Below are 26,512 nucleotides of genomic sequence, written 5' to 3'. Positions count from 1 at the left end.
TTCCCACTTTGAAGCCGTGGCACCGTATTGAATGTGACCTATGAAGAGTGCTTGACTTTTGGATGACCTTCACTGTTTCCACTGGCATAGCAATGTACCCCACTATGAGCACTCCATGACTGCTGGCCCTTTGGAGCTCAATTTTTATGGTCATTCATTCAGAAGACATTTGCTAATCTGGAACTATATGTTTCTCCCTCTTATATTGAAGATACAGAAATGAATTAGACATGAAGCTTGTCCTCTAAGAGCTTACAGTTGGTCAAGGGACATAAGACATATATTCAGATAGGGCACCTGGGTGGCTCAGTCAATTAAACTTCTGCCTTTGGCTCAGATCATAATCTCAGGGTCCTGAGATTGGGCCCTACATTGGGCTCCCTGCTCAGCAGAGAGCCTACTTCTCCCTCTCCCTCTGCCACTCCCCCTACTTGTGGTCTCTTGTTCTCTCTCTCTTGCTCTCTCTCTCTCTCTCTCATAAATAAATAAATCTTTAAAAAAAAAAAAAATGGGATGCCTGGGTGGCTCAGCGGTTAAATGCCTGCCTTTGGCCCAGGAAGTGATCTGGAGTCCAAGGATCGAGTCCCACATCAGGCTTCCTACATGGAACCTGCTTCTCTCTCTGCCTATTTCTCTGCCTCTCTCTGTGTGTCTCTCATGAATAAGTAAAATCTTTAAAAAAAGACATATACCTAGATAATTGTAACACAGAATCAAGAGGATGGAAATATCAATTGAGCTGGTTGAGATGGAGATGATATTTGAGCATCAGAGATGCATTTGATTTGACGAGTGCAAAAGAGAAAGAACATTTCAAGCAAAGACAATGGAATGAAGAAAGTCTTGGAGATGAGGAGAAGAAATTGGAGATTGAGGGAGTAGGGAAGGAGGCAAGAAGACCAAACATTATGGCCAGAAATGTATTAGGAATCATGGACTCATTCTTAGGGGCCAGATGGGTAGCAAACAAGGGTAAAAAGGCAGGGTATAAATATTTGGGGAGAGATCACACTTTAAGGCATTCAGGCAACTTTAAAACACCTCTACCCAAGGAATTGTTGAAGCCAGGTGATGGATGAGTAAAAGTCCATTATACTAATATGTATGTTTTTGCATATATTTAAAATGTTCCATAAAGAAGTTTGGCAAAAGACAAAGTGCAGATGTCCATAATGAGCTTTCAATATTAAATAAAACAATGAGAGGTAAAATACATCCTCTGATGAAAGGAGTAGGAGCAGATGAAGCAGAAAATGTAGAGCTCTACATTATAGATACCTTGAGGGGCAAAGCTGCATTAATATTTATTAAGTACCTACCATGTAAAAAGGGATTTGCATACATCAACAAGCCCTTGAAGATTCCTAATAGGGGAGTAACAATGAAAAACAAAGTTAAGATTAATTTTGTTTTATTTTTTACTTTTTAAAAGAAGGTTGATTTTAAAGGGAAGAAAAAATTAAGATGTAATTGAACATTTGTCACATCTTTGCTATGTACTAGGTTCTAGTGGCATAATATAGGTGAATGATTAAAGGCACAACTCATGCCTTTGGGAGTTCACCTACATATTAACCCACTATACTCATAGTAACATATTTTGTACTTGCCACTCTGTTGCCCTGTGAATGCATTCCAGTTGTTTCATGTTTGTTGGAATCTCCCCTCCGAGCCAGATCTGTTCCCTGCCCATTGCCCATCATGGGCACCAAAAACAGTCTTACTCACTGCTGCAGAAATTACCAGAGAACCAGCCATGGCTAGTTTGTTTTTCTTATGTTTTTTTCTTCAGGAGTAACGTGAGGATTCTTTCTCTTCTGGAAGCAGACAGGACCAAAACATAGGCAGTGCCAAAGTGGTGACGGAAGAAATCTTAGGAGAAAGTATTTTTGCCTTGTACTTGGGAGAACTGCTGGACCTACCATGGCTCCTGTAAAGATTAGCCACGTGGTATCATTTTCCTCTCAGGTAATGTTAATTAGCAGGCATAGTTTTTTCTTGGTGACTGAAAGGAGTGACAAGAAAAGGAGACTTGGCTGCCCTTTCAGGAAACTCCCAGTTTAATCGAAGAGACATTGCCCCTTCTTTGGAGATCCAAAGTCAAAGGAAGACACATAGGTCTTGTGCTCACATTGTTCCCAGAGCAATGCAGGATGGGTAAAAGAAGCATTCCCAGGAATTAAAAGGTAAAGAAGGAAACAACCTCAGGATTCCACCCTTAGTTGGAAGGAAATTGCTAAAACTGTAGGTCTACGGTCTGTACCAGGGTAGTTACTCTCTCATTGAGAGCAGGCCAGAACACTCAAAGTCATCTCTGACCTGTGAGGATATCATCCCCACCATCAAAGGTGATCTCAGCCTCCTACCTAGAAGTTCACTTTCTGGAAATCCCGATTATACCAATTAGATCTAGATGCTGGGCCCTGGGCCCAGGATTGATCCAATGTGGTGATTCTTAGGGACTTCCCACCCTTTCCCACCCTTTCCTCTGTTGTCATTTCTATCCATTTACACTTTCTTCCCACTCCTCACCTTCTATTACCTTCTGTTTCTCAGAGGGTACCTTGGCATTTTGGGTGACATAAGTCTGCATTTATAGCAGGATCATTATGACAATCAAAAACATCCCCACTTATTTTGGAAAGACCTTTAAGAGAGTCTTTAAGAACTACTATATCAACTCCTAAGTGAAATAAAATAAATATTACCCATGTTCTTCTTACCAACATAATCAGCCAGAATGGTTTTCTTTATACACTGAGCCTTATAAAATGCTAGCGATCATTCCTTACCACCTAATACTGAGGTTTTCAAACTATACTCTGTGGGCACCCAGTTCTGGAAATGCAGACAGTCTTTAGGCCCCCCAACCTGTGTTTTAACCAGAGCTTTGTTTTTATTTGTGGAAAATACACACACACACACACACACACACACACATTTTAGGGTATTTTTTCAGTTAAGAGGATGGATTTTATTGCTAAAACAAAATTGAAAACCATGAATATAATCTCCCTCCCCTTTACTTATGGATGAAGAAACTTAGATGCAGAGAGAGAAAGTAGTTTGCTCAGGGCCTTTCCACAAAAAAATACTAATTTTGAATTCAAACCAAGAATTACTTTATTTCCAACCATCAGTTGTAAACTTAGAATAAAAATCCTTGCCTTTCTTTTCTCATAGGGTTAAAGATAAATAGATGTCTGTGAAAGCGCTTTATAAATGAAAAGAAAGAAATAGTGCAGTGTGGTGGTTAAGAGCTCTGGATTCAGAAACAGGTGTTCTAACTTTGGTTATTTGGCTTTGTGGCCTTGGGTAAGTTTCTGAACCTAAGCTCAGCTTATCGATCTGTTAACTAAGAAACTGTTAAATAAACTAAATAGTAAACTAAAGTGTTACAAGGAGGGATGCCTGGGTGGCTCAGTGGTTGAGCGTCTGCCTTTGGCTCAGGATGTGATCCCGGAGACCTGGGATCGAGTTCCACATCAGGCTCCCTGCATGGAGCCTGCTTCTCCCTCTGCCTCTGTGTGTGTGTGTGGATAAATAAATAAAATCTTTTAAAAAAAAAAAGTGTTAGGAGGATGAAATGAGGTAGTTTTGTAAATAAAGGAGGGGTAAACGGTCTGTAAATCCCTTGTCATGTGATAACTGTATTTTTATGGACCATGTAGTGTTCCTTCTACCATGTTAAAATGCCTGGAAAGGTTTGAGAATGTAGGGGTACCTCCTTTGCGGGCATCCTTCTTGGCTTTGGTTCAGTGAGTTTTCTGATTTGCTCCGTCTCTCTCTGACATAGGATCCCAAGTATCCTGTGGAGAACTTGCTGAACCCAGACAGTCCAAGGGGACCTTGGCTCAGCTGCCCTCAGGACAAGAGTGGGCAACTGAAAGTAGAACTCCAGCTGGAGAGGGTAGTGCCCATTGGCTACATTGATGTGGGTGAGTGAGTTCTCCGAGCTCTGGAAACCTCTGTGTGAGACACAGGAGTAACATTCCCCTCCAAATGTGCCACCAAAATGTCTCTATTCAGTCGAACTGAGCACCTTCCATGGTGTGAACGTGAGATATGGCCCTTGCCCTGGGGACAGGTGTATGGTGTTGGCAAACTCTAAGGATTCTGTTCACATAGAATGCAACAGGGATAGCATTCCCTGAATTATGCAATATACCTGCCCTGCTTTGATCTGAGCAGACTGGGTAAAGCCTGAGGACACTGACATAATTATAAATGCCAAGATGTAGAACCTGTATACACCTCTAAATATCATTGTCAAGAGCAGGCTGGGGCTGAGCTCTGCATACTAATCTAAGAAGGCTCCATAGGAGTTTATGGGCTGAGAAGGTTGGCCTTAGAATTCTCTGGAGTAGAGAATTGACATATACCATTGGTCTCAGCTCTGTCAGGACGGAGAGGTGTCAGGCTCCTTAGCAGGGGTTAATAGAGAAATATTAGCATTGCCTGCCAGAGCCAGAGGGTGAGGAAACAGAAAGTCTACTGAGTCAGGGAAGGTTTCCAGCTGGTAGGACCACTGTGAACCTTCATATTGTTATTTTGTGGACTGAGATCTCGTCCACTTCAAGTGCTGGCTCACTATGTTCCTTGATCTTTCTAGGCTTCCAAATAGCCCCAGAATAGAAGAATGTCCTTTTCCTACCCAATTCTTTGTGTGCAGTAGGGGGAGCATCTGTCTTCCCGTCACCTTTAAATCCTCTCAACCTTTTGTCCCCAGGTAACTGTGGCTGTGCTTTCCTGCAAATTGATGTGGGCCGTTCTTCCTGGTCCCTGGACAGACCTTTTGTTACCCTGCTCCCTGCAACCATGCTCATGTCCTTAGCTGATTCAAAGCAGGGGAAAAACCGCTCAAGTGTCCGCATGTTTAAGGATGGTAAGGAAGGGCACCTCCGTGGCTCAGTTAAGCGTCTGCCTTTGGCTCAGGTCATGATCCCAGGGTCCTGGGATTGAGCCCCATGTCAGGCTCCGCTTTCAGCGAGGAATCTGCTTCTTCATCTCCCTCTGCCCCTCCCCCTGCTTGTACTCATCTTGCACAGTCTCTCTCTCTCTCTCATAAATTAATAAAATCTTGAAAAATTAAAAAAAAATTTAATTAGGCGACTTCCCTGACTCAGGCCACCTCTCCGGGTCAGGGAACCTCGCCCAGGAGCGTTCCCTATTAAAGCACTCTCGAACCTAAAAAAAAAAAAAAAAATTTATTAAAAAATAAAAATGGTAAGGAAGGCGAAAAGCAGAAATGAGAGAGTCTGAGCAAGAAAGATTATAAAAAAGAGATGCTGTGCTGTGAAGCTAGATGACCTGCTATAGAGGGCCATGGAGCTGAGCTGGTTGGTGGGCTTGGAGGAGGGGCCTGTGCAGGTGCTCAGTTATATCTGGGGTAGGTAGGGAGCGAACAGCTGTGTGGTGTGTTTGTGTATGAGTTCTCTGTGATGAGAATAGATGATAGCCGGGAATATTGATAAGCTATGATTTGTATTTACACATAACATGATTGGGTGGAGGTGGCTATAGAACTCTTATTTGTGAGTGGTGTTTTTATTTGTACAAATTTACATTAGTGTGAGTACAGTAGTCCCCCTGCAGTCAACCACAGCCCAGAAGCAGATGATGCTCCCTCTGACATAATGTCAAAAGGTCAAGTAGTAGTGCCTGCATCAGTCACCTCACTTCATTTCATCACGTAGGCATTTTATCATCTCATAGCATCACAAGAAAAAGGGTGAGTAGATTACGATGTTTTGAGAGAGGGAGACCACATTCATATAACTTTAATTATAATATATTACTATAATTGCTCTATTTTATTATTAGTTATTGTTGTTAATCTCTCCCTGTGCCTTATTTATAAGTTCAGCTTTATCATAGGTATGCACATATAGGAAAAAGCAGTTTGTATCTGTAGTTTCAAGCATCCACTAGGAGTCTTGGAACATGTGCCCTACAGATAAGGATGGACAACTATACACGTGTTAGTAGAGAATGTTTCTGTAAGTGATAGAAAACTATAGGATGGCTATATTGAGGTACTATACGGTAATTCCTGAGTGCCAATCTATGCAAATCTCTGTGTTCACTACGCTCTGCAGAAGAAATATAAGATCTGATTCCTGGCCTCTGGGGATTTACAGTCTAGCAAGGATTTATCTATGTTGAAATTCAGGTGTTTGTAATGTCTCAAAGGAAGAGTGATATGGGAGGAGCACAGGAGGTGCAGGAGCTGAGGTACTACCAGATAGGATAGTGCTGGGAGCTAAAGGTGGAAAGGGTTTGCAGTATTGGTATGTCATAGTGTGAAGGCCATGGAGTGCTGAGGGAGGCAGAGGTCTCGTGGTCCAGGAAGAGTAGATACAGCTCCCTACCAGGCAGGTGGTCACCTCAGACCCCAGAGCTACAGGTACATCCTGTAAAATAAGATATTGAGAAGGTCCCCAGAAAGTTGTAGCATGAAGATGTGCTCATGCCGGGCATGGTGTGGGACGCTGAGGAGGGATGGTGGGAAGGCAAGGCCCTGAGTCTGAGTGCACCTTGATGGGTCTGCATGGTGCTGCATGCCAAGCACCAAGGCATGAAGGGCCAGTTACTGATGACCTCCATTCTTCCTTTTGTTGGAGTTTACCCTATGCAGTCCGTCTCTTCTTCCCTCTCCTCAATACTGACCTTCTCATCCTTTCTCCCTTCCATTCACACATTTCCTTTCCCTCTCATTTTCTTTCTTTTTCCTTTGAGGTGATTTCCTGGCTCCAGCCTCAGGTGAGTCATGGGATCGACTTCGCCTGACCTGCTCCCAACCATTCACACGTCAGCAGTCTTTTGGCCTGGCCTTCCTCCGGGTGTGTTCCTCCCTGGACTCCTTAGATGACCCTGTGAGGGCTCCCTCAGCCCCCGAGAGCTCTAGGCTGAGCCAGGTATGTACGATACTAGAACAAGGACTTCGTATTTTCCTACCTTTTTTTTCAATTTCTGGGTAGAAAGCTGGTGCTTGATTGAGGGATAAACACGTGTGCACGTACACATACACACTCAAATAAAAACATAAATGGGCTTGCTACCCTTTCTTACAGGTGCCAGTTAACACCTCTCCTCCCCATTGATCCGTGGGAGACTCAAGGGAGTGAGCCTTCAGTACAGTGAAGCTATTAGACCACTCATTCTTTATCAAGAGTGAAGTTTCTTTCTGGATTCAAACTTAATCTCATCCTTTAGGCTTAGGTTCCTGTGGGCTATAGCTTTCATCAGACTTTTCCTTCCGGCACCTGCAAGTCCTGGGGCTCACTTACTGTCTGTCCATCATCATTCTCACCTGACCCACCTGCCAGGAGAACAAGTTATAATCTTAGATACGTGTTCTGCAATTTCATCTGTTTTCCTGCCTTCTCTCCCCTCACAGCACACAAATACTGCTAAGAGACAATGGATAGGTATCTGGTCAGTTTCTCTCCCCTTGTCTCAGCCAGTCTTCTAGTTATTTTTTTCCTCCTAAGCCTATTCTGACTCCCCCTGCTTTCTTGCCACTGGTGTCTTCATTAATCTTTCTGATACCCTCCATCATAATTCACTCACAAACAAGTACAAAGACAGAATCACATACAGCTAGAGTCATAGAATTCTAGAGGTGAAAAAATACTTAGAGATCATCAGGCCTCATTCTGCACCTCATTCTCCATCTCAGCTAGGAGAACCTCCATATTCAGATTCACATAGTGACTCAGAGCAGAGGAGGGACTAGAGATCAATTCTCCTGCCATTGTACCACAGGCCTTCCTATGCACACAGTATAGCTCTAGAAGCTCCAAACATCTGACATCACCAAAAGAAGCTCAGCCCCAGGAGTCAATGTCACAGGTGTCATTGCTGTTAAAGTTACTGAGAAAAACAAGAGACTGGGCGTGGAGAAGAGAAGAGGAGATGCTTTTGTAGTATAGCCTTGGGAGAGACCCAGGGAACTGAGACAAAGTAGAGCCTAGCCTGAGATTTACTCCTCCTTCTTTGGAAGGGCTAAAAAATGCAGCAGGACCAGTGGAAACAGTTCCAGTTCCAGCCAGATTCTGGTACTGCAGTGCCCAGGGGCTGATACAAATGGAGCTACAGCCCCGTGGCCCCGGCTCCAATTAAACGGAAGCTCTGCGAAATTAGGGACCTGTTTGCCTTACTCCATACTGGTTCTTGGCAGCTAGAACAGAGCATGCAAGTGGGTTTTTACAATAACTGATCATCCAGGGGCAAATTGCAGATAGGAACACCATAAAATTTACCAACCAAACTGAGAGACATTTAAAGTGCAAAAAAGAGTGCCATTAATTATATCAAGACAACAGTATCATCCCAGGCGAATCAGGACATGTGGTCTCCCTAATTATAGGCTAAATAAGAGTTTCTTAGAACCTTTTCCATTTTGGCCATCTAAATTACCCTGCACTGGGGATCCCTGGGTGGCTCAGCGGTTTGGTGCCTGCCTTCGGCCCAGGGTGTGATCCTGGGGTCCTGGGATCGAGTTCCGCATCGGACTCCCTGCGTGGAGCCTGCTTCTCCTTCTGCCTGTGTCTCTCCCTGTTTCTCTCATGAATAAATAAATTTTAAAAAATTTTTAAAAAATTACCCTGTACCTTTAAGACCCAGGTGGGATAGCAGAGGGACTCAGCAGCCCCAGAGCCATAATGTCAAAGGTGTTGAACATTAGTAGCAGAGTGAAACATACTGCACACACCTCAGTGAAACCACGGGGAAAGAGATCCCGAAACATTTCTACTCCTAAGGGTTGGTGCATGGAAATAGGTTGATGGCACTTGGTTTTATAATTTAAGATATCTAAAATTCCATAGGTTTTTTTTCCCTAATGTGTCATTCTAGTGGTATATTATAGTGAAAGCAAAACATAAGGGCTTTTTAGCCCTATGAAATAAGATCTTTTGTGGCACTGGTTTTTCCAGTTAGGAAACAGAAGCACAGAGAAATTTAGTGAGATGCCCCAGGTCATGTGACCAAATAAGCCAAGCGACCTGACTACACTTAATTTGTGCATAGGAGCCCAATTCCTAATCTCATTTAGAGTTAAATAAACCCATCCAGTTATCTTTTCTAGTAACATTCACTGTAAAATTTATGAGACAAGGCAAAGAAAAAATAAAATCCCTGGAAAATTAAAATATTTCAAAATTAGTGATAGGTCCAAGATGAAACTATGATGGCACTTATAAAGTATTAAACCATGAATGCGATTACTTAAATAAATATAACAAGCTGTGAATGTGAACAAAAATACTACTTCTCATATTTGCAGAATGAAGCCAAGGTCATGCTTCACAAGAAAGATGTTTATCTCTAATAGAATCTGTGATAAGGGCGCCTGAGTGGCTTAGTTGGTAGAGTATTGGACTCTTGATTTCAGCTCAGGTCTTGATTTCAGCTCAGGTCTTGATCTCAAGGTCATGAGTTCAAGCCCCATGTTGGGCACAGAGCCTACATGCATACATATTAAAAAGAAGAGTGTGATAGAAGAATCAGAGCTGCAAATTAAGGACAAAATTTTTTACTTCTTTTAAATTCAAGGGAAAAAGGAAATTTGGAAAAATAAAAAAGGAAATAGGTACAAATGAATTGACATGGATAAATTGAATTTTGAAAAATAGAAACTGTAGCACATGCCACATAAAATCTATATGGAAATGATCTATTGCATGATTATCATATGCAGACATTTCTAGAGTTAGAAGTAAAGAGGTTTATAAAATACCTATGATAGTTACATATAGTGGCTACTGCTAGTGGCTAGGCTAATACTTGTGGTATCTATATATACATATGTACATACACATCTCTTTCTATCAATAGGTAGAAATGATGGCTAAAATTGATAGGTTTTTAGTTGCAGGTGAACAAAATTGTACACAAAAGAAATCATACTGGAAATTAAACAATATTATTAAATAATATTTAGAAGAGAAAAATTATAAGAATGTTCTCTTTTGAACTATTTTTAAATACAGAGAAACATGGGTATATTTCTTTCTCTCCTAGGTGTATAAAGAGAGAGAAGTGATTTGAGTTTTGTACCTACACGAATCAATTTTATGTACATACAGATTGAAACTACATATGTATATATGTAGTTTATATGTAGCATATATATATATATATATATATATATATATATATATATATATATGCTTTCCAAAGTTTGCACATGATTGTCAGTCCTCTGGCCCTGTTTTTCCCAAAAGCATATATTCTTTGATCTTTCTGAATAATGACAAAACCCTTAGCATTGGGAAACTAAGTATACAAAACTACTGGATCTCATACCCTAGAGCCGGAAGAGAGTGTGCGCACAAGCAAAAGTACCACATAAAGTTATAATAAATATACTTACTCATTAAGGTGAAGTCCTCAGGTTTGGGACTACCCTGATACTTGGTGGCAGTGCCCCCTGGTGGTGAATGTGTGTTCTCCATTTTCTTCTCAGGGTTCTGATGCTCAGGAGTCTGGTCCCAGTCCCTGGCTTGCTAATCCTTCCATTCGGAGGACATTCTTCCCAGATCCTCAGACGTATGTAGCTACCAGAATCGAGTTTGCTTGTCCACTTTTCATTTTTTTCTCCTAAAAAAAGGAAAGCCTACCAAATCATTCACAGGCACTAACTGCCTGGTTTCCCCCCACTTAATCACATCCTCTAGACCTAACTCTGTATATCAAAGTGGCTTTCTTGGTTAGATGCTACCGACTTGGGTGAGCAGAATGAGAGTCTCTGTTCTGAATGAAACCAAGTCTCTGTTTTCTCTGCAGGAGCACCAAGGACAATTCAGAGCTTAGGGATATCCTAAAGCACCTGCAGCCAGGGTCTTTGGGACGTTCAGCCCGCATGGTGCTTTCAGCTGCCCGCAGGGTACCCCCTGCGAGTGTGGCAAACACAAAAACCAGCCACGTGGAACCAGGTCCCAGTCACCCAGCCAGCGCAGGTGAGTCCCCACAACCTGCCTTTGGCTCCTCACTCTCCCTAGCCCCATCCTTCCTCCCTGAATCCACTGCTACTATCCAAGGATGCCTTACCAATGAGACTTCATGTGGGAAAAATACAGTTGTCAGTATCTTGTTACCAGAAGAGAAATCAGATACTGTATAGTAATAATTGAAATAACACTGGCCTGGAAGTCAGGAATCCATATCCCTTTGGGCCCCAACTCCCACATCTTCAAAGTGAAGGAATTAAAGCATATGAATAGAGGCCTCTTGCACCATTAATGTCTTGTGATCCCTTCAGAAGGACAGTTAAGTCAGAGTAGTGGTGTATGGAGCATATTGAGTAAAGTAAGGGAATAGCATGATTTTATCACAGAGGAAGAGAGGATTAAAAATGTCGTAGCTCCTACTTTGCACCAGACAATGCAAGGGCACTTTTACTAACTTAAGTATTTAATGTTCATAACAAACCTATGAGGTAGATACTGTTACTGTTATATTCATTTTACAAAAGAACCTAAGGTTCGGAAAGGTTCTGAATCATATAGTTAATAAGTGGCAAAACCAGAATTTGAACCCCAGAGTTCTTGGTTTTTACTGTTCTAGACAGCAAGAGAGAAAATAAGTAGAGTTTCATTGAAAACCTTTAGTTTCACTCATTGCTTCATTGGGAATTTTTTTTTTTTAAGATTTTATTTATTCATGAGATACAGAAAGAGGCAGAGACCTAGGCAGAGGGAGAAGCAGGCTCCCTGCAGGGAGCCTGATGTGGGTTCGATCCCAGGATTCCACATCCTGAGCCAAAGGCAGACACTCAACCACTGAGCCACCCAGGTGGCTCAATTTTTTTTTTTTTTTTTAATCTGACAAAGAGAAAGAACAGACAAGCAGGAGGAGTTGCAGGAAGAGGGAGAGAGAAAAGCAGGCTCTCTGCTGAGCAGGGAGCCCGATGCGGGACTCAGTCCCAGGACTCTGGGGTCATGACCTGAGCTGAAGGCAGATGTTTAACCAACTGAGCCACCCAAGCACCTTCATTGAAAAAATTTTTAAAAAGGAAACAGAAAAAAAATAATAAAATAAAAAAAATAAAAAGGAAACAGTTTGGGCACCTGGGTGGCTCAGTGATCTGAGCCCTAGCTCACTCTCTTGGTTGTTGGTAGGATTCAATTCCTCCTGGGCTGTCAGACTTCCCTCACTTCCTTCACCATGAGAGCCTAGAGCATCTCATAGTGTAGAAGCTTGCTTCATCACAGTAAGCAAGCTACAGAGCAAGGGGGCAGGCAGCAAGAAAGAGGTCAGTGGGGTGCCTGGCTGGCCAAGTCGGAAGACCATGAGACTCTTAATCTCGAGGTTCTAAGGTCGAGCCCCATGATGGATATAGAGATTACTAAAATATAAATAAACTTTTATGAAAAGAAAAAAGTCAGTCTTTTATAACCTAATCACAGGACTGGCATCCTATCACTTTTTGCCATAATCTGTTTATTCGAAGCAAATTACTAGGTTTTGGCTAAATTAAGCAGGAAGCATGAGTACCAGGAGACAGGAATCAATAGGACTCATTTCAGAAGCGGTGTGCCATAAGGAAGGATATAGTTTATTATTTTAAGAGACAGAAAATAGGAAGGAACTAATCTTTTGGGGATACCAGATCAGCTGGGCACTGGAGCTATGAAACTACCTTGGAAAATACTAAATACTATATAAAATGTTTCTTAAGTTCCAAATAGCTGGACAAATGGTTGTTGCTGGGTTTTGTTGCCACTCATTGGATAGATATTTATTGAGTATCTCTATGTGCAAGGCTCTGTGCTGGGTGTCAGGAATACCACAGTAAATAAAATAGTAGTGCTGCTACCCAAATGGAGAGACATCTCCATGTCATACAAGTAAGTCTGAAACGTCAGACTGTGATAAGTACCTCAGAAGCAAAGCATAATAGGATGATCAGATTTAGATTAGAGAATCCAGGGAAAGTGCCTCACATGAATTAGCATCTCATCAAAGACTTGAAGAGTGAGAAAGAATTAGCCAGGCAAAAAAGATAGAAAGAATATTCTTAAAAGAAGGAACATCAGGGTGCCTGGGTGGCTCAGTCGGTTAAGCATATGCCTTTGGCTCAGATCATGATCTCGGGGTCCTGGGATTGAGCCCCACTTCAGGCTCCTTGCTCAGTGGGGAGTCTGCTTGTTACTCTCCCTCTGCCCCTCCCCGCACTCTACTCTCTTTCTCCCAAATAAATAAATCAAATCTTTAAAAAAGAAGAAGAAATATCATATGTGAAGGCCTTTTTGTTCGTGTACTAGATTTAATGAGTATTTCTAACACAGAGCTCAGACCAGAGGAGCAAAACTCCGTGAATGATGTGGGCAGGACAAAGAGACGGAAGGTACAAGCCCACAGGTGAGTAGGTCAACCTGAAAGACCCACATCACCTCCCCAAATCTTATTGCCCTTCTACACCTGTCCTTCTTTTCCTACTTGTGTCTTAGTGGGGTCAGAGAGTACCATTGGTACTCCTACTTGTTTCTTTTTTTTTTTTTTTCTCCTACTTGTTTCTTGATCTCCGTGTCCAGACCTAGAAGGTAAGTAGAGAAAAGATGTCCTTGTCTACATGTTGCTAGTTAGGCAAGGAGGTAGCTCTATAGTGAATTAGAATCTGAAGATGAACATACACTGTGTCTCATGGACTTTGTTAAAATGAAATCTTTTTCTGTTTCAAAGAATACTGTCAAGAAAATAAAAATAAAAAGAACACACAGAATATGTGAGAAAATATTTGCATATCATATTCATAAGGGACTTTTTTTCTAGAATACATAGAGAACGCTTACAACTTAACAATAAAAAGATAACCTAATTTTTTAGTGGACAAAAGATCTGAATAGACTTTTCTCCAGAGAAGATATACAAATGGCCAACAAGCACATGAAAAGATGCTTAATATCATTAGCCATCAGAGAAAAGCAAATCAAAACCACAGTGATCAACCCACTAGGTTAACAGTAATCAAAAAGACAGTAGCAGAGGCTCCTGGCTTGCTCAGTCAGTAAAGCATGCAACCCTTGATCGCAGGGTCCTGAGTTGGAGTCCCACATAGGGTATAGAACTTACTTTAAAAGTAAATTTTTTAAAAGACAATAACAAATGTTGGCAAAGATGTGGAGAAATTGGAACTGTCATACACTGCTAGTGAAAATGTAAAATGGTGCACCCACTCTGATAAAATCTGGCAGTTCTTCAAAAGGCTAAATATAGAATTATCATATGACCCAACAATTCCACTTCTAGGAATAGACCCCAAAGAATGGACAACAGGGGCGACTGGGTGTCTCAGTCAGTTAAAGAGTCTGCCTTTGGCTCAGCTCATGATCTCAGGGGATCAAGCCCTGCATCTGGCTCCCTGCTCAGGTGAGCAGGGAGCCTGCTTCTCCCTCTCTCTCTGCCCTCCCCCCCACACACTAGTGCTTCTCTCTCTCTCTCTCAAATAAATAAAATCTTTAAAAAAAAAAAAATAATTGAGGGGATTCCTGGGTGGCTCAGCGGTTTGGCGCCCACCTTTGGCCCGGGGCGCAATCCTGGAGTCCCGGGATTGAGTCCCATGTCGGGCTCCCTGCATGGAGCCTGCTTCCCCCTCTACCTGTGTCTCTGCCTCTCTCTCTGTGTCTCTCATGAATAAATAAAATCTTAAAAAAAAAATTGATAACAGGTGTTCACACTAAAACATATAGACAAAGGCTCATAGCAACATTATTTATGATCGTCAAAAAGTAGAAACAGCCCAAATGTCCATCAACTGATGATCAGATAAACAGGATGTGGTATATTGATACCATAGAATATTGTTCAACCATGAAAGAAGAATAAAGTACTGATGCAAGCTACAATATGGATGAATCTTGAAACATGCTAAGTGACAGAAGTCAGTCAAAAAAGACCACACAGTATATAATTGCATGTATATGAAATGTCCAAAATAGACAAATCCACAGAGACAGAAGGTAAATTAGTGGTTGCTAGGGCCTGGCAGGGGGGCAGGGGGTGTTTAGTGACTACTAGTGGGTTTAGGGTTTCCTTTTGGGGTGATAAAAATGTTCTAGAATAGGTAGTCGTGGTGGTTATATAGCCTTGTGAATATCCCAAAGCTGTATATTAAAGTATACTTTAATAGGATGAATTTTATTGGATGTGCATTATATCTCAATAAAAGAATAATTTTTAAAACCTGAAAGCAATAAGAGAACTTCTGGACTCAGATGTTCAAGGCTACATGACTTCCCTCAATTTGGGTCCATTAAGCTTCTGCTTCTACATCTAGGAGTCCACACTCTTGTGTCCTAACCTGAGGCTCCTTCAGCCCCTGTGGCCTCTTACTAATAGCTGGTCTTTCTTCTTTCTCACAGGCCTTTATCCAGCTCGAACTCGAGGCCCAACCAGAGGAGGACAGCAAAGGCAGGTCAGAGAGAACACCACCGACCCCAGGCTCAAAGCAGTGAGGTCCAGGACAGTGCACAGTGCCCCGTTTGTGCAGGTGAGCTGCTGGGGCCCAGGGGGTTATTGTGGGACTACGAGGCCTCCCTTGAGGGAAGACTAGGAGACCTGGGAATGTTGCCAGGGAACATTCGAGCTTGGACTCCTGGTCTTCTCCACGGTTACATACAAGTCCGCATTGAACACATGCTCACATTGTGTTGGCCAAGCTGAAGAAAGGACTCAGGCCCTATCCCCAGAGGAAACATGAAACAAAACAATATGAAATACTATCAGAGAGAGCCTAGCATTTCCTTCCCAACTGTTTCCTCCGGGTCCCAATTCTCTAAGTCCCCGTTCAAATGGTGCTTATCTGCCAAATCTTGTCTGATCTTTTCAGATCATCTTTCCCAGCTGAGCCCCTGCAGCATTCTCAGATTCCCTTGCACTTAGCACATCTCACCTCTGCTTTGTTTCACAGCCGCCTGTGGCCGTAGCTTCTCTTTACCCCTGAACTCTGCAGTGCAGAAGGACTTGCCTAGGTCTCTGCCCCCCAGCTCCGGGCACAGTGTAGGGCCTACAGTAAACCCTTGATGAATGTTTGCTGTCAGGTGTAGAATATCCAGCCAGAATAAATTTCCCACGAAAACAATCACATGGGGGTGGCATCCTGCCTGGAAGTGGGCCCAACTTCGCTAACCTCTTTCTCTTCCCCCTTAGGCTCCTTCAGCACCGAGGTTCTTCCCTGGCATGCTGCCACTTGTGGAGAGACCTCCCTGCCTCTCCCAGCCTCGCCCTCCTCATCACCATCTTCATCGCAGTCCGTGCTATGGGTGTCCTCCCCAGAGAGCTCACCACCCGCTTCCTGGGTCCAGTGCCCTATATGCCAGTTGTGGTTCTTAGCAGGAGAAATAGAAGAACATGCCAGCACATGTGGGGAGGTCCCACAGACATGAGCCAGGAAGTCCTATGGTTTTGGCCTCCCCACCCTCTATGACTGACACTGGGGCGTGGACCTCACAACAACTGAGAAGAGCTGATAATGCCAAGCTGCCCTCTCTTCTCTCCACTGGTTCCCTCAGGACTCTGCCTGAGGGCACATCTGGGCCCAACCTGGTCTCCACTCCCAATTGTCAAGGCTTCTGTCGCTATGGCACCCTATTCTCCCAAGACCACTCCATCCTTTTCCCCTTTGTAACTTCTGGGTTAGAACTGGTGATCTCTCTAGGGCTTCGGGACACAATCCAGAATGCCTTCCTCTCAGTGAGTGATGCACACCCTCATGTTCGTTTTCCTGAAAGGAAAACTGAGACCCAGTGAAACAAAAGGACTGCCTAGCAAATAAGATCTTGTGGTATACTTGGAAGTTGAGGGTGATTTTTGAGCATGAGACTAACCTTTAGCATCCCATGACCTTAACCCCCAGTATCATGTGTGGATTCCCTCCCTAGATACAATCAAGTAACAGTGTTGCTTGAAGAACTTGAAGCAAGTTCTTTATCTTGGACCCAGAATTAACCCTCAGTAACAGAAAACCCCTGTCATCCTGCTTGCAGAGCCCTTCTAGGGATCAGATGGGTTGATGACTAAGGAGTGGATCTCAGCTTGGCTGCGGAACCTTGCGCAAATCCCAGTCCCCATTCCCATCTGTACAATGAGGCAGTTGGACTAGAGGGTCTCTAAGGTCCCCTCCACCTGTGACATTCTCAATTCTATTCCCGCCTTTCTGGAGCAACTACATCCTCTCCCCTTTCGCCAAAGTTTTCACTGTGTGTTGCTCACAAGTTCCTCTGGTCTCCAGGGTACAGGGCAGAAGGGGCGCAGCTGGTCCTGGCAAAGGGATGGCTCAGGGCGGGGTTTTGAACTCAAGGGTAGGAAAGCGGAAGCTGGGCACAGTCAGTGGAGCCAAGGAGCAGGAGAGCAGGAGTTAAATCTTTCGCTCCCTACCAGCATAAGTGGGTGCAGCCATGGACCTCCTCACGGTAAGAGGCCTGCTCTCCTACTTTTCCTCATCCTGGTCCCATTTCTGGCCATAGTTAAACAATAGATTGAGCCTCAGGGGTGGTAAGGACATCCTAGCTGCCATGCAGATGACGGATATTGCCATGTTGGTGGAGGAGAGCCCTTGGTGCTCCAAGCCTGAGCCCAGAGAAAACAGTAAGGATGGGCTAGGCTTGGTACAAGAGAGGGGCAAGGCAGCACTGATGGAGAAATGCCACTCCAAGTAGGAGAGGACAGAGCCAGGGAAGGTTGGTGGGGGAGGAGCATTAGGATCTGCTAGGAGGCCTGGACAGAGCTGAGAGGCTGCGGAAAAGCCCAGTTCAAAGACCCCTGCGTGGACGTGTCTGGACCTGTCCGTTGGAGGCTCTGGGATTCTCAGAGGGATGAGCAGCTGGGAGGTGAAGTCAACAAGATAGCTGAGTCCTGGGCAGATCCTATGTTAGACTCCCCTGCCTACCTGCTTTAACCTGCCCTTTCTCGGGGTGCCCACACTACCATGCTTGTGTGGGTTCCTATGAGGGTAGAAGCTGTGCTGAGGAAGGGGCCCCCAGGCAGACCCAGGCCTGGTACTTCCTCACGTAGGAATCTACACAAGAAAATGTTGACTAAGGAAATGTTTGTAATCTTCGGTGCTGCTCGTTTTTAAGATGGTGGAGGTGACCATAAACTAACATAGCTCTAGAAGCTGGAATAGGATTCTCCCTTAGAGCCACCCTGACACCTTGAGTTTTTAGCCCAATGGTACTGACTTCTGAATTCTAATCTCTAGGACTGTAATAATAAATTTGTATCGTTTTAAGCTATTTTTTTTAAAGAAAAAGATGCTTTTTCCAACCAAGACCAATTTTTTAAACGTCAGTATTTCAGTAAAAGGGGTATTTATTAACAGCATAACAAATCTATACAAGAAGCTATTATTACTATGTTATGAAAGGGTATTTCCAAAATGATTCCTAGAAAATATGGACATGAAATGTATCCCCTATACAGACACAATTTTGGGGGGAACATTCGTATTATAATTAAGATGATTACATTAGATATACCATATATACTAGAGTATAGGGTGTATATTTGATGTAGAATTTAATTTCAGAGTAATACATAGATAAAGTTGGTAACATTACTTTCCTTCTCAAAAGAAATGGTATCATTTATTTTTTTACATTTTCATATCACACATTTTGGATGTTTTGAACTAGTAAATATTTCAGAAATCCAAAACTAGTAACAGTAATTCCTGTTTGAGTTGAGAAGTAGCATAAAAAGTGTAGTTAAGAACACCAGCTCGGGGCAGCCCCAGTGGCGCAGCGGTTTGGCGCCACCTGCAGCCTGGGGTGTGATCCTGGAGACTCGGGATCGAGTCCCATATTGGGCTCCCTGCATGGAGCCTGCTTCTCCCTCTGCCTGTGTCTTTGTCTCTCTGTGTCTATGAATAAATAAATAAAATCTAAAAAAAAAAAAAAAAAAAAAAAACAGCTCCTCAGCCAGGCTGCCTGGGTCCCCATCTCATCTAAGTGGCTTTGCATATCTGTACCCCAGTTTCCTCTCCTGTTGAAGGGTGGGGTGACTGCCTCTACCTCACAGAGTTATTGAAAGGAGTGAGTGAGTTACTGTACTTGAAAAGCACTCAGAAAAGTAGCATATAGAAGTACTGCATAAAGTGTACTTTGAAAACAACACTAGTAGGTGTTCGGGCTAAAGCAAAATAGTATGGTGGTTGGGGTTGAGGCCTAAGGGAAGAAGCGTGAGGGAGCCGCCAAAAGCAAAGGACTGAGGGGTCCCCCTCTCCATCCTTCCTCCAGCCGCAGCCCACCTGGATGGAGATCCTGAACAAGAAGCTGAGATTCCCACCTCCGCTGCTGGCTGCCATCCAGGAGGGGCGCCTGGGCCTCGTGCAGCAGTTGCTGGAGTCGGGGGTCGAGGCAGCGGGCAGCGGGCCAGGAGGGCCCCTGAGGAACGTGGAGGAGGCCGAGGATCGCTCCTGGAGGGAAGCTCTCAATCTGGCCATCCGGCTGGGCCATGAGGCCATCACTGACGTGCTGCTGGCCAATGTCAAGTTTGACTTCCGGCAGATTCACGAGGCCCTGCTGGTGGCCGTGGACACAAACCAGCCAGCAGCCGTGCGGCGCCTGCTGGCCCGGCTGGAACGAGAGAAGGGCCGCAAGGTGGACACGAGGTCTTCCTCGCTGGCTTTCTTTGACTCGTCCATCGACGGCTCACGCTTTGGCCCTGGGGTCACCCCACTGACCCTGGCCTGCCAGAAGGACTTGTACGAGATCGCGCAGCTGCTCATGGAGCAGGGCCACACCATTGCCCGGCCGCACCCGGTCTCCTGCACCTGCCTCGAGTGCAGCAACGCCCGCCGCTACGACCTGCTCAAGTTCTCCCTGTCCCGCATCAACACGTACCGCGGCATGGCCAGCAGGGCCCACCTCTCCCTGGCCAGCGAGGACGCCGTGCTGGCCGCCTTCCAGCTCAGCCGGGAGCTCAGGCGCCTCGCGCGCAAGGAACCGGAGTTCAAGGTGGGACTCTCAGACCTCCTCCCGCCCCGGGTCCCCAGAGCCATCCTTCCACACGGCCCGGTAGGCTTGCGGTGGGTATTCCGAGGTGGGGGTTCAGGAAGATGAGGAGGCCTTGTTCTGTTCTCAGTAGCCCTTCATTTTAATGGGGGAGTTGCAGAACCCCACCCTGAAGGAAGATCTCCTTCCAAGGGCAGAGAGCCATCGCTTTAGGGGCGCCTAGCTGTGGGGGCGGCACACGCCCTACCCTAGGGATGCCCGAGTCTAAGGGAGGCGGGAGGGCACAGATAGAAAAGCAGCTAGACTTAGAGATGACATTAGTGAAACCCGCCCTTTCTGAAATCCTCCGTGAGGTCCCACATCAACCATTGTGTGTTGAGGCCTCAAGCTTGTGCTCAGAAGCAGGGAAGAGCAGAGTGAGGTGGCCAAGGCCCTCCTAGTGAAGCCGCTCAGCTTCACTACGTGCCTCAGTGGAGAAGGCTCCCTGGCTTCCAAAACCCAGAAAAGAGAGCTCAGGAGGCTACAGCTGTTGTGTTCAGGGCAGACTCTTTGGAAGAAGCAGAATGAATCTCCGCTACACAGCCAAGCAGTTTAATACAAGTGAAGAGGAGGAGGGAGCATATTTGCAGTAGGGGTGCAGTCCAAGCAAAGGCTGCCACGTTGAAAAAGTAGATGAGAGTAGATCATCTCACGGTGATGAGAGCAGGGGCCTGCAAGCACGGGACAGAGAATGTGTGAGGGGGAACAGGGAGGCCTGGTGGCAGGCACTCATCAGGAGCCATGAATTCCACCAGCCCAGTTCCATCCCTCACTCATCCACCGACATCTCCTCCGTGCCAGGGGGACTCGGTCCCCAGGGTATCGGAACAGAGGCCTAAGGAAGGATGTGGCTCTTGCCCAATGAGCTGGAGAAAGAGCACGCTGCTTCACCAGAGTTGTGGGAGAATCAGAGCCCCCATTTCACAAGTAGCAGGAAAGTGGGGTCCTTCCAAAGGACTTTTCTTCTGCGCTCACAGCAGCCCACAGAAGGAGGCAGCAGGGATTGTCAGCCCCGTTCCCCAACGTGTCACCAGTGTGACACCACCTGAGGGCCAGTGGAGGGCTTGGGCCCAGCCTCCTGTAGTTCTCACCTGTGTTCTCTCTGGGATTGGGGCCCTGAGTAAAACTGAGGCTAGGATGGGGAAAGTGGAGGCAAGAACTGCCTTACCCGTGTCTGCTTCTAAAACTGCCAGCTTCTTGTGCAAAGTAGGTGCTCAGAAAAATTAATGAAATGAACACAAGGAAGGCATGAGGAACAGGCCGAGAAGTGGGACAGGAAATGGACTAGAAAGGGGAGATACAAAGGACAGGCAAGGGGGGTTGTAATGACTTAGAGATGAGGTGAGTGGAGCACCAGAGAAGCAAAATTGATGCAAGAGGCATCTTACAGCAAGGAGAAGAGCTGAGGTGGCAAAGAAAGGACATCTGACTCAGGGTGACATCCCATGTGGGGAAGTGATGGCCTGAGGCAGGACAGAGGTGGCCCAGGCTCACTGTTGGGGGGTTGAGGGCCGGCTTCACGGGGCGGGGGCTGCAGTGGGGGCAGGCACACACGGACCTGTTTCCCTACAGCCCGAGTACATTGCCCTGGAGTTGCTGAGCCAGGACTATGGCTTTGAACTGCTGGGCATGTGCCGAAACCAGAGCGAGGTCACTGCGGTGCTCAATGATTGGGGCGAGGACAACGAGACTGAACCTGAGGCTGATGGCCTGGGCCAGGCCTTTGAGGAAGGCATCCCCAACCTGGCGAGGCTGCGACTGGCCATCAACTACAACCAGAAGCGGGTCAGCTGGGCCCTGCCCCAACCCTCACCCCCGCCCCCATCCCTGCCCTGCTGTGGCTGGGCAGCCCCTGGTACAGCCCAAATAAGTTCTCTCCTTGCCTTCCTAGATCATGATCCCAAGCACCCTTCCATCTAGGCCCTTGGCCCTGTGGGTCTCCTCACCTTCCTCCTTACCTTTAGTCTAAGCCCCTAACCTCTCCCCAGCCCTGGCAAGTCCCATTACCCACCAGGACCCTACCTTCAGCTCAGACATCTGGGTTTCACTCAGCTCTGCCTCTGGCCTATATAGTAAGTTTGGTCCAGTCTTATTCTGATGTTAGACTTCAGTATCTCTCCCTATACAGCAAGATTAGACTAGATCTCTGAGGGCTCAGATATCAAGTGTTTCCATTATTCCCCACCTCATTAGATGCCTGTTCCTATAAGCTAAAGACTTTTAGCCTGCCCATCCCTTACTTCTCCCTCTCACCCACCCTCAGATATCCTATCCCACCAGGAGCTTAACCAAAAACCTCCTTTCATAATAGTTTCTCTGGCCCTGTCCCCCAAGACACCAAACCCTACTTTCCCTGCTCCTGTCATCCTCAAGACTGGTGCCCCACATCTCTAACAAGACAGGAACCCCTAAGGATTCTGCAACTTGGGTACCTAGTCCCATCCATCACTGCCTGACTTAGATTCAAGAATGTAGGATCTGAGGGCACCTGGCTGGCTCACTCAGTAGAGCATCTGACTCTTGGGTTGTGAGTTTGAGCCCCCCATTGGGTAAAGAGATGACAAAGAGAGAGAGAGAGAGAGAGAGAGAGAGAATGAATGTGGGATCCAGAGAGTCCAGAAAAATCTTTGAGTTCAACTTCTCCTTCATAGACTAGGAAACCAAGGCCCAAAGAGGGATGGGGTCTGGGGTCAGCCCAAGGTCACATGGCAAATGAGTTTCCTCTCTGGAGCTGGGTGGCCTCAGAAGAAAAGAAATACAGCTCAATCTTTGCAGCAGGGAAGTAAGGACTACGTACCCAGTTGGCTTCCCCTCTCTCTTCCCTGCCTGGTAACCACCCACTCTACTCACGCGCCATCTCTGCTTAGTTTGTAGCACACCCCATCTGCCAGCAAGTCCTGTCCTCCATCTGGTGTGGGAACCTGGCTGGCTGGCGTGGAAGCACCACCATCTGGAAGCTCTTCATTGCTTTCCTCATCTTCCTCACCATGCCCTTCCTCTGCCTTGGCTACTGGCTGGCACCCAAGTCCCGGGTACTAAGAATAATAAGAACTGCCATTTACCAAGCACTTTGCTAATGTGCCCATTAAGTCACCTGAAGGGGTGCTAGGAAGTAGGTATGACACTTATTTATAGAGGAGGCATATCGGGATGCCTGGGTGGCTCAGCAGTTTGGCACCTGCCTTTGGCCTGGGGCGTGGTCCTGGAGTCCCAGGATGAAGTCCTGTGTGGGGCTCCCTGCATGGATCCTGCTTCTCCCTCCGCCTATGTCTCTGCCTCTCACTGTGTCTCTCATGAATAAATAAATCTTTAAAAATATAGAGAGAGAGGAGACACAGAGGATGGAAGTGCTCTTTTTGTCCAGAGGTGACAGGAAATAGCTCAGTCGGGATTGATTAATTAAGATTTTATTTATTTATTCATGAGAGACACACACGGAGAGGCAGAGACAGGCAGAGGGAGAAGCAGGCTTCCTGCGGGGAGCCTAATGTGGGACTTGATCCCAGGACCCAGGGTCATGACCTGAGCCAAAGGCAGCCGCTCAACCACTGAGCCACCCAGGTGTCCCTGCAGTCAGGATTTAAACTGAGGTCTCTGCCTCCAAAGCCTGATCTTATATACAACCCTATACTCTCCTAAAGAGACCCCCACCCCAGCCTACAAATTATTTGAGTCTTTATGGGCCCAGATATTTTTATTCTTTCATTTCCACAAGTATTTCCTTGAAAGCCTATTGTGAGCCAGGCGTTAGGCCTGGCCCTGGGGATATCACAAAGAGCAAGCAATGTCAACCAGGTGAGGAACAGGGAGAGCAGTGTTCCAGGGAACGGGAGCATATCCGAAGGCCCAGGGGACAAAGAACATGAAGGATTAGTGAAACTGGAAGAATTTCTGTGTTGCTAAAGCCTAAGTAGAAATAGCAAGTGGTGGGAAGCAGGCAGGGGCCAGATCTAGCAGAGCCTCAGAAGCAGTGATGGAAGTCATTGTAGGATTGTAAGGAAGTGAGTGATCCCATTAGTTGTGGGTTTTAGAAAGTTCTCTCTACTAGAGGCATGAGGATGGATGGGGTGAGGGAGGGCAGGAGTTCGGGAGATGGTCATTGTCTAAGATGAAGACACAGGAGGAGGTGAAAGAACGAGTTTGGGATAGAAGATGATGAATTTATTTTTTTTAACTTGCTTGTGACTGAACTCAAGGACCCTGAGGGACCTCCTGGGGGAAGTCACTTTACTTCTGTGGTCCTCAGTTCTTAGCTGAAAAAACTGAGAATACTCATATGGTTGTGAAGGAAATAGACATGAAATATAGGACTTCTCAATAAATGTCCAAACAAGGGCATGAGTGAAAGGAAGAGTCTGGAAGTTCCTCCCAGGAAGGGGAGAGCTGTGACAGACCCCAGAGAGCCATGCTTTCCTTCCTTCCCCCCAAGCTGGGCCGTCTGCTAAAGATCCCAGTGCTGAAGTTCCTGCTGCACTCGGCCTCGTATCTGTGGTTCCTTATCTTCCTGCTGGGTGAATCCCTGGCCATGGAGTCACAACTGAGTACCTTCCACGGCCGCAGCCAGACCGTCTGGGAGACCTCCCTACACATGGTTTGGGTCACAGGTACATGTGTGGGGCATTTTATTTGTAGCAGTAGCAGTCCCCTTTTATGGGCTCCCTACTGCTCTTCAAAATAAGTACTCCAACGGGGCGGGGGAGGGAGGCAGCTCTCCCTGTGGATGCAGCCTGAACCTGTAACCTAACCCCTCTGGGCTCCAACACACCAAGAGATGTTCTTCATTTGCTCCCAGTTAGGGAGTTAGCCCTGTGATAAGACTCCCTGAGAAAGGGCCCCATATTTCCCCCACTCTGGATGTTCCTATCCTCTCACAAATAAGACACTGATCCATCGTGGCAGGTGGGAAATTAGCTTGGTGTCATGATAGCCTGCCAATATACCACCAAGCAATCTATTCCCAAAAGTCAGGGAACAAGAAGTCTCACAGATCAAATCGAGATGCCTAAATCATATAGTTTATTAAATCCACAAATGGTATACTTATGATGGTGGTGTCAGGGGAACCAGAGTTGAGGTTCGAGCAGAGGCGACAACAGCCAGAAGTTGCCTGGCCCCAACACTTCATCTATGGGAGAGACGTAGGGGCAAGTATGTCTGGCCGCAGCTGAAGCTTGCTAATCATCCTGAGGATCAGCTATGAATTGCCTTTGCAATCCTTGTGCAAAGGACACATAGGGCCAGAATGGGTATTACTAATGGGTAGCAGACTTAAAAGCTGATGAATCCTGAGAGCTTCATCTGCCATATGTATATTCAGTACATAACAAATATTTAGTCTACCCATCCCTTTCTATATATGTTCACACACATATGCTCTACTCAATTTATTTGTTCGACATGTCACCCAAATAACTAACTTATCTGTGCTCAGTGTGTAAGTTTCATCCATTCCATCAGTTTTCTCTATAGCAGCATCAAGTATTCCTTAACAATTCAGCAAAAGCCAATACAAGAATCCCCAGAGCACTACCTAGCCTCTGGCTGGCCAGCTCAACGGGCTGGGCTGTTGGCCCCATCCTCAGCCGTCCTCCCCTCATTTAGCTCTAGCTTAGTTAGCAAACCCCCAAGCTACCAGTAGACCAAGTCCACTCCTCCACCCTGTACCAAGCCAGTCAATGATGCCCAAAAGGAAATTTGGCCAAAAAACTCTGGGGAAGAAAACAACAGTCCAACAGGAAAAAATTTTCATCCAATGATTTACTAAACACTGTGGACCTATGCTAAGTGCAGATGAAACCAATTCTGTTCCAGCCCATGGGGAAAGAAACATCTTAAGCAACAAAACTCTGCATTTCTTCATGTACTGTGCTCACTGCTACCCTACTGTGAGTGCAGCCCCAATAATGCACGGATAAGTTAAATATGGTTTCATCCACCTGTGAAACATAAAGGACTGAACATTCCCACCAGGCTCACGAGATAGTCTCCGGCTGGGAGAACTGATGTAGTTCCTGAACTCACCTTGCTCCCGCTTGTCCCCTGGCCTGTGTTCATCCTCTTTTCCCAGCACTGATGCCTGCCCATGCTGCTTAGCCACCTGGCTGGCTCAAATCTCAGCTTAAAGGTTCCTTTTTTGAGAAACTTTGCCTGGCCCCCAAATCAGGGTGAGGATCTGTTCCTAAACATTCCCAAGGCAGCCTCTCTATTCCTTGCTCTTCAATCTTAGCATTTATCACACTGGCTTATAACTACTTGGCTACTTGCCTGTCTTCCTCGCTAGAATCTGGGAGTCCAGAGACTGTATTTGTCTTATTCACCACAGGGCCCCCCTGACACATGTAGTAGCTTAATAAATGTTGGCCTAATTGTGACTCCTAGGCTTTGTTCTGGGCACTGTGGACAAGGAGATGAATCAGACACAGTCCCTCCCCTTAAGGAGTTCAAAGTTTAGGGGAAGTGAGGGGAGATAGACCCAGGAAGAGATATCCTATGGTGCCCCGTGGTTGATGGCATCA

General features: G+C 45.7%; 1 protein-coding gene across 9 annotated transcripts in view; it reads left to right on the top strand.

Moving 5' to 3' along the window:
• The window catches only part of XNDC1N (XRCC1 N-terminal domain containing 1, N-terminal like), a 38,862-nt gene that overhangs the window by 3,669 nt on the left and 8,681 nt on the right, over window positions 1-26,512 (top strand). For 7 of the 9 annotated variants that reach the window (XM_072794407.1, XM_072794405.1, XM_072794408.1 and 4 more), the window contains 9 exons: window positions 1,793-1,968; window positions 3,797-3,938; window positions 4,730-4,885; window positions 6,739-6,917; window positions 10,472-10,554; window positions 10,792-10,964; window positions 13,296-13,368; window positions 15,369-15,496; window positions 16,156-18,239. In XM_072794407.1, the coding sequence (XP_072650508.1) occupies window positions 1,924-1,968; window positions 3,797-3,938; window positions 4,730-4,885; window positions 6,739-6,917; window positions 10,472-10,554; window positions 10,792-10,964; window positions 13,296-13,368; window positions 15,369-15,496; window positions 16,156-16,391 (1,215 nt within the window). In that variant the 5' untranslated portion in view covers window positions 1,793-1,923 and the 3' untranslated portion in view covers window positions 16,392-18,239. Of the gene's footprint in view, window positions 1-1,792; window positions 1,969-3,796; window positions 3,939-4,729; window positions 4,886-6,738; window positions 6,918-10,471; window positions 10,555-10,791; window positions 10,965-13,295; window positions 13,369-15,368; window positions 15,497-16,155; window positions 18,240-19,241; window positions 19,962-21,569; window positions 21,783-22,864; window positions 23,030-24,426; window positions 24,602-26,512 lie in introns of those variants that run through there. The other 2 variants (XM_072794410.1, XM_072794409.1) reach the window with 2 other exon arrangements.

Source organism: Canis lupus, chromosome 23, assembly GCF_048164855.1.
Source record: "Canis lupus baileyi chromosome 23, mCanLup2.hap1, whole genome shotgun sequence".
In the NCBI taxonomy this organism is placed as follows: domain Eukaryota; kingdom Metazoa; phylum Chordata; class Mammalia; order Carnivora; family Canidae; genus Canis; species Canis lupus.
Note: the sequence above shows the minus strand (reverse complement) of the source record. Positions and strands in the feature narration are given on the sequence as shown.